The sequence below is a fragment of the Dromaius novaehollandiae genome, chromosome 8 (assembly GCF_036370855.1).
Source record: "Dromaius novaehollandiae isolate bDroNov1 chromosome 8, bDroNov1.hap1, whole genome shotgun sequence".
NCBI classification, from domain to species: domain Eukaryota; kingdom Metazoa; phylum Chordata; class Aves; order Casuariiformes; family Dromaiidae; genus Dromaius; species Dromaius novaehollandiae.
In genome coordinates, this window is record NC_088105.1 from 22,329,023 (window position 1) to 22,345,563 (window position 16,541).

Sequence of the window (16,541 nt, forward strand, 5' to 3'; positions counted from 1 at the left end):
AGGAATACTTTATGCTGTTTTATTCTGTTCTCTGTTCCAAGTTTTGTTTGAGACTAAGATAGATATCCAAGACAGTATCTAGTGAGCTAAAAAACCTTTCCCGTTTTAGAGGCTACATTTACAGATACATTTAAGGATTCCAGTTTCTTCAGCTTTCATAACCAGAAGTGTATGAATATTTCAATTACTGTAACCGGACTGGGAAAGTAAAGCCTTTTTGAAACACAGAACATGATTCATTGGAAAGTAAAAGTGAGAACACTGACTTGAAGTCAGTTTAATAGAAAAAGTCAAACAACAAAACCCCCAACCAAGCTACAGATATCCTTAGCAAAAAGGAAAGGCTACATACATCATGATGTTTCCAGAGTGACTTTCTGTGGGAGACAGTGAAGAGAGTGATGCCAACCTACAAGAATAAAATATGCACAGTAAATAACACCTAACCCATAAGAAAAATGAAATTAACTGCTTTATTTTGCAGCTGGCTAATAGCTAAGAAGGTGAAATTCATAAACACAAACTTCAAGACTGTTGACATGTAGTCTCAAGACAAAATTTTAAAATAAAAAAGGGTGGGGTTTTTGTTTGTTTATTTTTTGATTTCCACATTCTTTTCCTCCTGATAATTTGGTAAAATGTAAAGTGACCTGGGCAAGGGAGGGAAGGTAGGAGGCAGCTAAAAAATAATGAATCTGGTGTTTAAGAGAATAGCAGTTTTAACAGAAAAAAACACACACAAAAAAAACAAGAAAAACAAAGTTTATAATTATAAACTTCAACTGAAAATTTAAAGGTGAATAGTTTTCTGTTGTTTCCTAGCAACTCAGTTAACTAGGCTCCCCTAATGATAACATCAATTAAAAGACAAAATGGTTCTGATGATAAATCATGCCTTTTTTCCTCCTCCTCCTCCCTTCTGCAAAGACAGATTAAACAGGAGTTTAATTTTCCAGTAAAATGCATTCACCACCTTGCAACAGTAACTCCAGAACAAAAGTACTGACTCGCATTCAAGTGTTAGGGTGACAAATAAATGCAAAAATGTTTTACAAAACTTCTAGCATGTCAATATTAATTTGCTAAAATTAATTCAAGAAATGATGATCCTTTTGCATAGAGTCCTCATTAGTGTCAATTTACTACTATTACTATAGAAGGCTCCTTAAATTCCCACCAAAAGTTTTAAGCAAATATTTCAGTAGGTGCACAGCTTTGCCCCGTTATCATTCTGAACATATTGCTACTCAATAATAAATGCCATTTCAGGCCCATTTCCTTCCAGGCTAGGGGGTGAAATCAATACTACTGATATTTTACATGGCATTTCTTAGGCTCTGGTAGGGTGAGTATAAGAAAAGGAATAAGAATATTTAACATTATCATGTTTAGATAGTTTTCCTAGAATGTTTCGCTTTTCATATCTCCAGATACATAGATGGAAATGATAATTTCCAGTCCTTTGATTTTGTTGTCCTGGCCAAAAGAAATCTCTTATATCAGGAAAAGTATAAAGTTTCTTTATGTCACCTGGTCTTCACTTGACATTCTAATAGCATATCAGGAAAAGTACGGTTACTTACTAGTAGCAAGAATCCTCTGCTATACAGAGGCCACATGTAAGTTTCAATTAACCACTGAGACTGCAGAACATTTATTGCTGTCCAGTGTGCATAAGGGGACTTTGCATGCCCTTTCATGCTTTGTTTAACTGTACTGGGCATAAGGTATCGCTGGGCACCTTTGTATCATTTCAAGTTTCCTCTCACACACAGAGATATAATTCTAGAAGCTGAAGATTTTGAGAAAGAAAAGATTACACATGGTTTTGGACTACATATTTCAAAGAATTCTCATTACTGAGTAACCTCTCCTTCCATCTTCTCAGCCATGGCAAGTGACTGGGTGAATGCTTAGTGGAAAAAGTAAAAATCTTTCTTAGTACTGTAACTTCATGGATCCAAAAGAAGAAATGATCTAGAGTTGTGTGGCAGTGGCAAAGTCCTCCTCCTTACAGAGCACTGACTTGGGAAGGCCTTGGGCACCTGGATGTAAGAAGTTGTTGTGCATCCACTGAACACTTAGTTCTGCAACCTACACTCCCGATCTTTTCTCATGCTAGGTTTAAAAGAATGCTAGGCAGAGCACTTATCAGAAATACCTTTCTCTATGGCAGTAGAGAACTTGGCCGTAGTTGAAGGATGCAGCCTGGCCTTCACAAATCACATGAAGGCAAAAAGACTATCTTTCTGTAAGGTGCCACAAACATGTGCACTGTCCTGGATTATGACCAGATGGTAAATACTTCACTGAGCAGATAAAAAATGGCTGAGAAGACATGGAATAGCAGTGGGCATATTCTACTTTAGATATGAATATACAGAACACAAGGAAAACAGGTAAGATGCAAGATTGTACTCTGTGGGCACTACTACAAGAAAAAAAATTTAAACTCTGAAGTGATAAAGTGTATGTGCATCCATTATATGAGGACTATCATTCAAAGGCAGAGCAACTGCTATTGCTGGCAGTTTTACTTCCACAGTTCAGTCTTTTTACGCTAGAAATTGCATGCCACAGAGCAGTGAGAATGTACCAGTGCTTTCTCACACTATTTACTGGGAAACAAAAAGAAAAAGCTTACCTTACGGCAATGGCTGTAAATGTAGCCTTCTACATCAACGCTAACAGCACTAGTGCACTCATCCAGAATTGCAAACTGGGGCTTATGATAAAATAACCTTGCCATCTGGAACACAAACCAAAAAACTACTGTAGCTACAGAACCACAAGCAACATTGCAATATTAGAAATTAAACTAAGAATTAGCATCCAGAAATTTACTGTGGCATGACTTCTTCACATTCACTGAAGACTGGATATTTGACAGCTGTACATTATCTTTGCAGATTTTTGAGAAACTATTATTTCGCAAATTTTGCTTATATAAACAAAAGTGTAAGCAGTGACAAATGTTCAGTGTTTCCTATTAAAATAGAAGTAAAAGGTAGGCATTGTTTTAGGTAGTTCTCAATATTCAGGTATTTAGGGCTTTTTGGTTTTGTTCTTTAAGTAAAATATTAATAAATATTTATTAACAAAAAAACTGCTTACAACTCTGATTTCATTTTCAACCTATTTCCATTACTTAATAAATATTTATGTTTTTGAGACATACTGCCATTCTCTGTTTTTCTCCTCCGCTGAGTACATCCATCCAGTCCTGAACACTATCCCAGCCTCCTTCACGTTCCAAGATTTGACCCAGCTGGACATTATCCAAATACTCCTTCAGTACCTTTTATTGAAACAGTAATAAGTAAAGTAAAACTTAAGTGTTTTTAGATAAGAAACAACTGAAAAAAAGCTGTAAGATGTTATACTATCATAAAGGTATACTTTCAAACATACTACTACTAATAAAAACAAACTGTGTGCAATATTTTTAATAGTGACTTAAGTATTTTTAAGATGAGATTTAAGTGAGACAAATAAGCGCTACTGAACTAACTATTGTTACCTGGTCAGAAATCCCTTTCTTTCGTTGATCTTCTAAAGTATCTGGATATATCACTTGATCTCTGAGTGTTCCAAGAGTCATATACGGTCTCTGAGATAAAGTTACAAAAAATAAGATACGTCAAATATTTATAAACAGAGTTATCAAATTAAGGAACAGAAGAACACTACTGTCACTAATTAAAGTACTTTGCCTTACCTGAGGAACATAAAACAACTTTCCTCTTACAGGTTTAGTTAGACGTCCACCAAACAAAGGCCATAACTGCAACAAGAAAGTGTTTAAACTTGAGGAAAAAGAAGTCTGATTACAACAGTGTTTTGGGCTCTTCCATCTTTTATTTGAAATCACTCCCTTACCTCACCAAGAACACGAAAAAGTGAGCTTTTCCCACACCCATTCGGCCCACAAATCAGAACATTTGCACCAGATCGAACCTAAGAACATAAAGCCAACACATAAAAAAAGTAAAGAGAAAGTACTGTTGAAAATTCATATGAACAATAAGACATGCTATTGTCCTCACAGGCTTGTACATAGTAGTTTTTGACATCACACTGAATAATTTCCATCAATAATTAAAGTTTTTCCATCCAGTTTAGCACCAACTGCAGCTTGAATAAAACAGGCTTTTAACGATGAAAACATTTTGGGGGACAATAGCTTGTTACAGTTTTTCTTAAATTATCACCACAAAGAATTTTTCTCAAATATTAAGCATACCATATAAACACCTTGTTTTCCATTTTTGTTTGCTTGCTTTTAATTTATTCTTAGTTCAGAGCAGGTCTGAAACAACCATCTTCACTTTAAAATGTTTTACAAAGCATAATATATTTTCTATGATATTTAAAACCTTACTTCAAAATTAAGGTCTTGAATCAAAACATCTCCATTAGGTGTCACCAACGGAACGTGATCAAACCTATTTGTAAAATGATATGGGAGGGGGAAAAAAAAAAAAGTGAGAGCAGTTGCCTAACAGCAGCTAGTATTGGCTATTTACATAAAGACTTTAGAAACGGGGCAAGACTTCAGCAATACTTCATTCAGTACACTGTCCCAGCTTCCAACTATCAGCAGCTAAGGAAGTTCTTGAACCAAAGTGTACCTCTGCGTTTAACAGACATCTACTGATTTTTTTGCTGTATATTTATGTGATTGTCTTCTGAATCCTTCCAAACCTTCGGCCTCCAAAACATCCTGTGGATGTAAACTTTAACTTTAGTTAACTAAAGAATTTAGGTAAAAACTAAAAATTCTAGTTCTTTAGTTTTAGTTTAACATCAGTTTTAGTTAAACTAAAGAACTAGTTTAGTTTACTTCCTTAGTTTTTGATTAAGAACTAAACTCTTTAGTTCTTAGTTTTAACTAGATTTTTAGTTTTTAATTAAATTCTATATTTAAGTTTTAGTTTTTACAAGCTTTAACTAAATGTAATGATGCACGTTGTTTTAAACCTGCTAGTGCAACTGGATTCCATCAGTTCTAGGACATACAGCAAATGACTCCTCTACCGACATCCTCCTCACTGTTCAGTTTTATACTGCTATCATTCCTTCCCCCCATACGTTATCTCTTTCCACAGTGACGAGATCAAGCCTATTTAATCTCTTAATTTGCCTTACTTTATTCCTGTGCTTTAGCAGTACTACTCTGTCAACACTATGTTTTTCAGACTGCAAAAAAGTGAAAAATGGATTGCTACGTCAGTATATTAATGAACTGTCAAATACGTCAAAGCATACAGAAAAACAAGGAAGTGTTTTTGAAATGAATACTGACTTGCCACTGATTTTTACAGCTGAATTGTATCAGGGAATAAAATCTGTAACGAACAGATTCCTAAGCAGAAATCTCATAGAAGTGTTAACAAAACCATCTGGGAAGCAGTTTTTCAAAGGACAGCAGGAAATATTATTGAAAAGGCTAAGTCCATACAACAGATAATCCTTTTCCTTTAATGTTAGCAAAAGACATTATATTGACTTACAGAATAGGAAAGTTGAGTGGGGATAGGGGAAATTATTTGTAAATAAGCTATTGTACAGCACGAATTGCATATTGTAATAATGTGCATTAAAAGCTCTACTGGCAGTGGCAGAGGAAGAGACTAAAAAGCAAGAGTAGTTTAAAAATAATAAGTTGGGGTAACTTTGTATACATACTTGATAAGGTTATCAGTGTTGATAATTTCTCCAGACCCGGGAATCAGAGCAAAGGCTTGCATTCTATCTGCATCTTAAATTAACAAAAAAAAGTATTAGAGACTGGACTACTACACACAGATGCAAGTATTGCATATTATATGCCACATTTACCCTTTTCTTGCGATACCATAGTACGCTGATATTTGCCACTGTTCAAGTCCTTTAGAACTTGCATTAACTCTGTAATCCGAGCCGTGAAACTAAAAAACAAATAAACAAACTATGAATAATTAATCTTTAGAAGTTTTAGGAATTATAGTTCTCCACATAAGCTCTAAATGAGTACTCTTTTAAATTCTCCAAACAATAAAGTTGCTCAGCAGATTTCAGTAATTAGCCCAGCACAGAAACAGAAGTACTTTTATTTTAGAGTTGCACTGAGGGTCTCCAACTTCAGCAATTTTTACAAGAATCTCTTTTCATAATAGCCAAATATTCATACTTTGGAGAAGAATTTCTCTTCTTAAAAAGCAAACTCAAAAACTTAAATATTTTGGTAAAATAAGTAACACATAATTGATTTATATGTATTTGGCAATGCCTTTTCAATTAATCATTCAAATTCTATGCCGCTGCTGTTCAAATATAAAATTATTAGTGGAAATAATTAACATCACTTCAAATATAATGTTTTTCAAATCAAGTGCTTCTAACCTCTAGATTTTTAGGGTGCTTCACTGAATAAAGCACAAGTTCATTTTATTTTAATTCCACAGTCTCCTTTTTTAAAAATGAGATGAGAAATAGCAACAACATAAATTTAAGGGATATTATGTTATTCATCTACTATTAAGCTTACCCAGCCAATCTGGTCATTTCACGACCCGCTAGGACTATTCTGCCCAAAGCTTGAGACATTCTCAGTAGCATTCTTCCACTTTGGTAGTAATCCTAAAATAGGGGAGGGAAAAAAAAATTCTTTACGTGGACTGACAAAATTTAAATTCAGGAAATTGTTTTTATTCTGTACTGTTTACCTCCAGAAGTTCTGCATGGGTACTGTTTTGATGGCGAGGATCAGCCAGGTTCAAAAATGGACGACTAACAACCAGGTAACCAACCACAGTGGCAAGGTCTGCAGTTTTTAAGGGTAAATATTAAACTACACATTAAGTGAAGTAATAAAATAAGACAATGCTTGTGTAAAAATTTTAGCACTTCATTTGTTATCTGTAGAAGACCATTAGCACTGGGCAAACACTTACATTTGGCAATGATAGTGTCAATGAATCCCATAGAGAACCGGAACAAGATGAAATTATGCAAATGTTCCACCTGTTAAGTTACAGAAATAGAAAGGTCAAATTATATCAGTACTTGTTTTACTCACTTTCATTACATTACAGAAGTTTGATTCCAAATATAGTTATTTGTTTTTCAGTAAGTAAGTCACATATACCTCAACAATGCCTGTGACCTAACCATAATAAGCATTGCACAAGTGTCCCTGCTGGCAAAGACTCACACTCTAGATCAAAACAATCTACATTTGAAAGCAGAGTAGTGAGAGAATAGTAGCTGTCATGGATAAAAAAGGATAAGTGGCAAAATAAAGACCATTTTATCAGAAGTGTGTGCTGTGCTTATGGCCTACAAATTTATTTTTAAATTTGATGACTGTAGCAGCTCAAACACTAAGCCACCATAATTTGATGCACATCAATACACACACCAAGACTAAGAGAAAGGCTTGAAGAGAGTTCTACAGGTGAGATTAAAGAAAACACAGAATAGAACTTGCAAGAAAGAATGAAATTGTGTGGCAGGAAGAGAAAGAGGGAAAGTGGACAGAAATACTAAAATCTGGTAAAACAAACACCAGAGACATTATGGAAAAAAAGAACTGGTAGACAGAAGAACGAACATAGGGACCCTAAAGCTCTGAACGTACAGTTTGAAGGTATGGGAAAAGGAATCAGACTAGTAGACAAGACTTATACAAGTAGAAAGCAAAACAATATTAAGGATCACTATAATTTTCAGTGTGCTAAAGGTATTCAAAAAAATCAGTATTAAAATAAGTATTAGAAACAATTAATTGGAAAGCAACGGATTTAATCATGAGAGCTACGAGTAGTTTTAAGTAACTACTTCTGCCTGTGCACCTTTGACATTTCCACCTCTCAGTTTTTCCCTTATATTTTCCATATTCGTTCTATTATTTTTGTTTGTATTCAACAGTAATTCTGAATGGGATAAGAGATAAGTCTTTCAAATAATTTCAGTTGTTTATTAATTAGCCAAAAAACTTGATAGAGATTAGTACATGACAACTTTTCAAAAGGTCAGATACTGCATGATTCCATATCCATTTCTGTATTACAGTGTATTATCGTTTTTCTCACCAGAACATTCATAGAAAGCTTATATAATGCATTTCAATTATAATAATCACTGTAATCGAAGTCACAGTACCAACTGCCACACAAAAAGTCATTGAAGTGAAGCTGGCAATCAGTGAAGGGAGTTTAAGATTGCCAACACATCATGAATGCTTTCAAGAATATAAACTTAACTGAAATTGAGTTAAATAAACCCTCTCTAATCCAAAGCTTTCACAAACTCTGACAATATAAAACTGGAGAAAACATTGACAGAAGATCAATGAAAAAAGAAAAATTAAAATTTATGAATCATCATAACAAAAATTCATTACAGTTTTTCTTAATGTTTTAAAGGCTAGAAAATATCTTACCAGTTTACGGAAGGTTTTGTGAATAGTCTGTTTTTCTCTTAAGTTTCCATTATAAAAAGCAATTTCTTCACTTTAAAGAAAAAAAAGAATTTACCTTTTGTTAAAGTCTTTAAAGTAGTCAAATACAGAGCACACGAACATTAATTCTTTCAGTTATCTTATGAAATAAGAAGAGTTTTTACTTTTTCAAAACATTAAAACATAGGTTTATTATACCACTGCTACAGTTTGTCTTTTGGCCTGGGCATATAATGCATAATTATTTAACAGCAATCTGCACAGAGATATACACACCCTTGTTTAGGACTGATTGCACCAGATTTTTAAAATATATTTTAACATCCAGCCTCTATTTATATGCCACATCAGTTATATCTTACTATCCAAGTAAATCTATACCTGTTTGTAATAAGCCGTGAGTTGACATATCTGTACTCTCCTTCATATTTTTGTTCAATAATAGTCATCTTGCCAATGGGTCTCCTTAAACGTGTAAGGAAAAACCCTGAAACAATCAAGTATGCCATCATGCTAGCCGGACCCTGTGAATATTAAAAAAAATAAAAATAAAAACTCACCGTCTAGATGGTCTCAAACTGCAACATTTGTACCCCAAATTCCCAGGAACCATTAGTTCCTTCATTCCTGCCTTGTGTGTCTCCGTTATCAAACTCTTGCAGTTCCCATTACATTTCTCCTCTTTCATGCTAGAGACAATGCTTTTTCTCCTAATTCCTTGTCCCCAAATGACCTCCTCATCCCAGCCTTCTATGCAAGTTTTTATCTTCCCCCAGTGCGATCTCCATGTCTTACTGTCCCTGCCTATTAGAAGTTCCCTGGTTCTTTCTCGCTTACTTCCATTCATTTCTACCTACTTCTTTTTCGCTATTTTTGCTACATCTATCATTATTGTCAATACTTCAATCCCCCCGCCCCCATCTTGACCCATGCATCTCCCACTTCTCACAAGCAGTCCTGGTAGGGATCTCTTCTTCTGAATCCTAAGCTTTTCATCAACCGGGGCTCACTAACAGCAACATGAGCCTCTTAAGCTGTAACACGCTTGAATATCACTGAAGCATTTGCAGTATGGCAAAAAGGCAAGAGCATAAACTGAATTTGACAAACTGCAGATCTGTATCAGGGAGAGGAATGCAATGACATCTGAGTGACTATGGAAAAATTAGTTAGGTTCAGCTAGGCCTATCAGCTCCGTCTCAGAGATGATGCTGGCGAAGCTGGGTGCTGGCATAAAGGACCAAGCAGAAACCTTTGGATGGTGAAATAGGACCATTTGGAGTACAGAACCTTGGCAAAAGAAGGCTGTTGGCTATCACTGCATTAAAAAAGTTTCTTGAGATGTTAAATTACTGGCTTACAGATATAAGTCGCAACAAGCAACCCAGGTAATCTGAGGCTTTCTTTTACCAAGACTTTTGCCAGCCTTCCAGTTTTACCAAAAATAGCCTTGTGCTTAATAATGCCCAAAATATTCCTAGGTAATAATATGCTGCTTCTCACATTTCATCAGTGAGAGTACTAAGCTCTTTGCAAGTAACTGCTCTGCCTTATGCAGATTGTAAAGAAACAGAGAAACTTGGATTTCTCCCTTAAATGAAAGTCACGCAAGATATAATACAGCCAGAAAGGACACTTTACTAAACAGGATTTTTGAGTAACTGCTAGAAGAAAAAAGTTCTTGCATTTTAAAATAGTTTATTGAGTGTCTGCAAGTTCTGGTATTTTTTATTTTCCTTGCCTCAAGCTAGAGAGCATTTAAATGTATTAAAAATTAGTGTACAAGCATATTTTCAACATATCCTTTCAAATAATGGATGAATCTATAATTAACATCTAGTGTTTTCCTCAAGATCCAAGTGGGTGCAATGCTGTAGCCAGAGAAGGGGAAAATTATTTTCAATACTGAAAATAACGCTCAATTTACCTGTGCTCCTATTGCACTTGTTAGCTTGAAGATATACAAAACTATATCCAAAAAGGGCTGCAATAGAAGGATAGGGGAAAAAAAGTGTATTAGAACACCAAGATAACATCAATATAAAAATGTTCCAAATCCACCCCCTCCCAAACGGTTATTGCTCCACATTAAAAGCACAATATTTCAGTTAACCTACTACGCAAACTAACTGCTAAATAAAAGGAATCTCAGCCACATAACATTTTTCTGGCCATGTTCATGCAAGAAGAGAACTTAACAACACCATGATCTTCAAATAAAATATCAGTCATAAAAAAAAAGAACACACACAGTACTTCACTATTTTAAATCTGTAACATCTTCGCTCACTAACTAAGAAAAGTTGGACTAAACCCATTTCTTAACTGAAGTAATTGTGAGAAGTGGAAACACAGAGTGGAAGAATAATGCCATATAGCTGCCTATGCACCTAAGGGAAGCAACGTTCAGTTCATTATCTCCTCCTCTCTCAGGGCTACAGAAGCTGAACTATGGATTCGGTAGCCAGAAGTTTTTAAACCCAGTAACTTTTTCCTTTAGACTTACGCTTACATGAACAATATAGCCTCAAAGAATACCAAAAAAAAAAAAAAAAAAAAAAAAAAAAAGGCTAAGAAGTTTTACATCAACTGGGGAAGGAAAAAAAAAAAAAAAAAAAACCACACAAGATTTACACCTGAAACAGAGGGAAACATATTCCACCCCATCTCCCTACCCTAAATTATAAGCATGTATAACTAAAAAAAAGAAAGAATTTTTTCTTCTGAAACCTAAATAACTAGCTGAGAAAGTATACTCATCAGCATTCAACTGCCAAAGAACATAGCAATATTTTTTAAAAAAAACTAATAAAAAAAGTAAGACAATCCACAACAATGCTTTAGAAAGGGCATGGAAAAGTGAGAGACTAAAACAACAATATAATATCTCGCTCAATTCTTCTTGGCGCTATACTCTGATCAACACACATGAAGATCCTATTACAAACAATGTATTGTTTAAAAACACTTATTATTAAACTATTATTTTGAGCCGTGACATAACATCCTAAACATGCACAACTATTACCCAAAGTTTTCTTACAAAGGACTCACCTTGCTAAGGTTTGAGTATAGGTCCACTACACTGTTACAGAATTTTTCTACATCCTGGGTAAGGAGTTGATCTGGATTAGCTATTCTGTTGTCCAGATTTCCCATTTTATAGTACGTATAAGCTCTGAAAGAAAACAGTTTGAGTGGCAGAAATAAATTACCTGGGACCTCAATAACTGGAAAACCCCTGCATCATACAACTATAGGGGAACGTAGTGCAGACATTAAGTGACTGTATGGAGCCAACATAGCTTGTATTTTTGCCTGACCAGTTTCAGATTAAATCCTGCAGAAATGTTTAGGCTCCAGGATGTCATCTTAGTTGATGCTCAGCCCCAGACCACTCTATGCACAGGTGCTGCATTTGAGTTAGTAAACCCTCATGAAACCCTGCTCCAGCACACCTGACAATCAAAATTCAGTGCAGAAAGACATAAGCAGCCACTCAGGTTCACGCATCCAATTCAGTCTGCAAATTTATTAGCACAATCTCTTTACTGTATGAAGGTACCTAAAGGACTTGGGGCGTTGACCCAGTAATGGAAGCAGGACAGTGCATTCGTACGCAGTTAAGCTTTCACATCTGCACAATCCAAACTATTTTCCAATGGAGCTAATTTTGCTGCCTTCATACATGTGCCAGGGACAACATACAATCAGGGATAAACCACTCATGCTTAACTGAAATCTGACTGCAATTAAAGGCCCTTTTTAAACAGTATACATACTAAGCAGCTCACTACTTTCTTACTATGTACTTGAAATGATTTGTTTTGGTTTTAATCAAAGAACTTCATTCTTAAAACCATTAGACACTGAACAAGTTGTTACTTACTTAAGATATTCCTCATAGAGGTATCTGGTGAGTCTTACTCGAAAACAAAGTTTCAGTTCATTTAAACCGTACTTCAAAAAGTTATTCACTAAAGAGATCTAAAAACAAAGAGTGACATAATAATTTAAGATAGAAAAATTTAATCGACAAGAATGAACATATTTAGATCAGTTTGCACAGATCATACAAGCACTTAAAACAGAAGAATCACCCCCTTGAGGCTAATAATACAATTAACACAATTAAGACCAACTGTATCTAAGTGTCTGTAGGACTACGGATTAGGTTCTGGTTTACATTTTTAAGAACCTCAAATCTCAGTGAATCTTATCACAACCAAAGATGCGATGTTAAATAGTGTTCAAATAACCTATCTCTCCTAATAAGTTCTAGAAAATAATCACCATTTGACAAACACTACCTAAAACTGATTGATTCATTTCAAATCTACTTTAAACAGCTACATTAATTTATAGTAGTAATTTATTCCTATCAGGTGGGGGAACGAGATGTTGACAGGGTGAAGGAAAGTTGAAGGGTGGGAAAAAAAAAGAACAGGATTTAGAAAAAGCAGTAAGTAGTTTAGAAAATTAAAGACTAAAAAGAAAACCTTTGTTTTCAACGGTGTCAAAAGAATCCCAGAACCAGAATATTTAAACATCAGATCCCAATCCATAAATGTGTTGTTACGCTGTACTATAGATGACAAGTTAAACTGTTTCTCAAAACTGCCACAAAACAAACCTGAAAACCTAAATATGTCAGCAAAATTGTTGTAATCAATATGGAAACTTGTGCTGACAGTCTCCCACATACTGAAGCCAAAAATGAAATATATCTTAACAGACCTGCATGTAGAACGACTGATTTTGTGGATTCTGAGGCACTCATTTGAAATCTTCTCAGTTTCTTAATTTCTGTTTTAAATATTTTCTACTAAAAATATGGCAACAAAAAGGCACTTACAGCAGGCATTGCAGCAATGAAGTTGAACAAGTATTTCTTGAAATCTTTTCTGCTGCGACCAATGATGGCACTGCAAAGGACCACAAGCTAGGTGTTAGTTGCAAGAGAAACTGTAAACCAGCATTTCCTAAGCTGAGAGCAGACAAATAGGCTATGCAGTGGATCACAGAAATGTCACTGCGGAAAACCACAGCACCAGCTGTGGGATCAAGTCTTACATACTTTTGTAATTTAAGTGGTAAGCAGCACACTAGAAGCAGCTATTTCCCTGCTCCTGCAGGAGCTGCTTGCATTTAGTGTTCACAAACACAGGGCCACAGAACACCAGTTGCCTTCCTTTCTTTCTGGGCTTTCACAGAGTCTGGTCAGCCTGGGGTGCTGCAGTAGCACTTACCTCTTGCGAGTTTAACAAATGTATAAAGCTGAAGGAGAGGTGTGCCAAAATAAACCAAAAAAATGCAAGAGAAGAAGAAAATAAAAGAAAGAATAGAGAAAACAGGACAATAAGAAGCAAAACTGAGAAGAAAGTTTAACGACTGCTGCATCATGATTAATTGTCATATTCCTACAACAGGGGTGGGGACAAAATATGTGGTTCGAAAAACCAAACCAAAACAAACCACAAGTCTGACTGGAACAAGAATTAAAAGAAATGAAGGACTTATTCAGGCTTATTTACAACAAAGTAACTCCAGTTAAAAAGTAACTCAGTGCAGTTTCCTATAAGTTTTTTTTTTTAATTATAAAACACCATTTACACCTGAGAAAACGTAATTTCAGATATTTATTAAAACAAAAAAAACCCCAAGAACTTTTATAGAAAAGTGATCTCAATTAAAAATAGATACAAAATAAAAGTATTCTCACCTTCCCCCAGTAATCTATAAACTCTCTTCTCCTATATAAAGATCTAACTATTGAAGGAAATCTTGAGTCTTCCTGACACTATAGAATTGGAGGTGCTAATTAATGTATAAGCTAGACAGAGGGAATAAGTTGCTGTTACTGGCTGACCAACAGTTTAGAAAGAATAGAAACTGAGTCCTCTATCTGAACAGAGGAAGTCATAACAAGATAGAACTTTCCATACTAGTTTCCATACTTAAAATCAAAATCAGTTCTGAATTATAAGTATTTTTGGCAAGCATTAAAAAATTCTCTTACATGTAGAGAAGGGAAAGAAAAAGACCAACAGCTCACAGACTCCAAAGCAAACAGAAGAAACATGTAGCAACAGAATTTTTTTTTTTTTTGAAAAAAATCTAAACTTGTTTAAAAAGTTTAAATCAATTCAAGGAAAACTGCTTGAGACCCAGAGAAGTTGCCTCAGTGCTGCACCAGTTACGGAACATTAGCAAAGCACAGAGTGGCCTATGCTTTCATCTTCAACAGCCGTTTACCATTGGAACAGCAGCTATAACTTTTAAAGGAACATCTTTGTAGTGCAACTGTAAGCAGAGAAAAGGCACTATCCAAAAAAAGTATGTATAATTTAACAGCATTACATATTTCTGATTATGATTTTTAAATTACTATACACATACACAGATCAAAAGCCTCAAAATGCATGTCATTGTGGAAGTATAACCGAATACTGACTTCATTCACTGTAGAACCACTACAGCACTAGAGAATTCTGAAGTGCTCTCTTATTACAGAAGTTCAGGCCAACATGAGATCAAAAGTCCTCAGTGTATAAAATGTGACAAAAAAGACCAAAAATCATTTCAGGAAAAAAAGAGGTAAATTTGGTTTTAAAAAATAAAATGAAATTCTATCCAACAACAGAAAAAAATTATTTTTTTTTCTTTCCAAAAATATAGGGCTCCCCCCACCCTATAAACTTATGACTATACCAGTGTTCCAATTAGTTTTATATAAATGAAAAGAAAGCTATAAAATGTCTGAATCTGTGTTCTAATATAGACCACTTTCCCTGTTAAATGCAGGAAAGAATGTTTAAAATAAACAAGTTGTATATACCTTTCAATGACTGTTCCATTTTGAATCATCCAAATATCACAGTATGTGCGGACTACCAGCATGACAGCAATAAGTAGTAAATAACCTGTCTAGTACAAAAATACAAGTGTGACAGTTAAACAATGAATAAAAATCACATTTATTTTAGAGTAAGTTATAGTTCTATTTTGTTTTAAAAAAAACCAAAAAACACACCAACCTCCTACTCCCTCACCCCCAGCTAACAAAAATGTTAGCTTACTTTCCAGGAAATACATTAACATACAATATTTTTAATAAATAAAATATATTATTACATTTTTACACAAGAAAATCTTGTTATAGAAAAAGTTTGTCTTTTAAAAAGCTACATTTGGTTGATATGTATGCCCGGCTGGAAATCATTATACCATATCTAGGTCTTACTAGATCGAGAGAAGTGCAGAGATAACAGAAGTTTACTTATCAACTGTTGCTATCATGAGACACCATTCTGCCACAAGCCTAAGAGTCATATAGGTTGGAAGGGAACTCTCAAGCTCCCTTAGTCCAATTCCCCACTCCAAACAGGGACAACTTAGATCAGGCTACTAACAGTCTTGCCCAGTCATATTCTAAAGGTCTCCAAGGACAAAGATTTTGCAACTGCTCTGGGCAACCTGTTCCAGTGTTTTGACTACCTTCACAGTGAAGATTTTTTTTCCCCCCTTGCATCAAATCAGAATTGCCTGTGTCCCAACTTGTATCCACTGCTTCTCATCCTTCCACAGAGCATTTCTGGAAGAAATCTCCATCTTCTCCGCACCTTACCATCAGGTAGGTGTAGACAGCACTATCATCTCCCCTTAGCCTTCTCTTCTTAAGGTTGAAAAACCCTAGCCCTCTTAGCATGTCCTCACATGTCAAACACTCCAGCTTTCTAACCATCTTGATGGCTCTTTCCTGAGCTCCCTCCAGCAAGTCATTGTCTTCCTTGCACTGGGGATCCCAAAACCAGGCACAGTACTCTAGATGCCATCTGACAAGTGCTGAATAGAAGGGAACATCACTTCCCTCCAACAGCAGAATGCCCAGTTGGACCTTTCACCATTGATCAAAAACCTTTAAGCCCAACCATCCAGCCAATTTTCCACCCACCTCACTGTGCACCTGCCTAGCCAATTTAGTTTGGCTATCAGGAGTCTATGGGAGACCCATCAAATGCCTTGCTAAAGTCAAAATATGTAACATCCTCTGCTTCCCCTTATCCACACAGCCAGTCATCTCATCACAGAAAGCAAT

General features: G+C 35.3%; 1 protein-coding gene across 1 annotated transcript in view; it reads right to left on the reverse strand.

Moving 5' to 3' along the window:
- Window positions 1–16,541, reverse strand: part of ABCD3 (ATP binding cassette subfamily D member 3) — a 36,009-nt gene that overhangs the window by 3,583 nt on the left and 15,885 nt on the right. The window contains exons 4-22 of the mRNA XM_064515892.1: window positions 15,282–15,370; window positions 13,299–13,368; window positions 12,333–12,430; window positions 11,498–11,621; window positions 10,371–10,427; window positions 8,825–8,967; window positions 8,426–8,495; window positions 6,936–7,005; window positions 6,708–6,805; window positions 6,530–6,621; window positions 5,842–5,930; window positions 5,689–5,761; window positions 4,382–4,445; window positions 3,880–3,957; window positions 3,719–3,784; window positions 3,521–3,610; window positions 3,179–3,298; window positions 2,645–2,749; window positions 353–409 (exon numbers count right to left, since the gene is read on the reverse strand). Of these exons, the coding sequence (XP_064371962.1) occupies window positions 353–409; window positions 2,645–2,749; window positions 3,179–3,298; window positions 3,521–3,610; window positions 3,719–3,784; window positions 3,880–3,957; window positions 4,382–4,445; window positions 5,689–5,761; window positions 5,842–5,930; window positions 6,530–6,621; window positions 6,708–6,805; window positions 6,936–7,005; window positions 8,426–8,495; window positions 8,825–8,967; window positions 10,371–10,427; window positions 11,498–11,621; window positions 12,333–12,430; window positions 13,299–13,368; window positions 15,282–15,370 (1,653 nt within the window). The remainder of the gene's footprint in view (window positions 1–352; window positions 410–2,644; window positions 2,750–3,178; window positions 3,299–3,520; window positions 3,611–3,718; window positions 3,785–3,879; window positions 3,958–4,381; window positions 4,446–5,688; window positions 5,762–5,841; window positions 5,931–6,529; window positions 6,622–6,707; window positions 6,806–6,935; window positions 7,006–8,425; window positions 8,496–8,824; window positions 8,968–10,370; window positions 10,428–11,497; window positions 11,622–12,332; window positions 12,431–13,298; window positions 13,369–15,281; window positions 15,371–16,541) is intronic.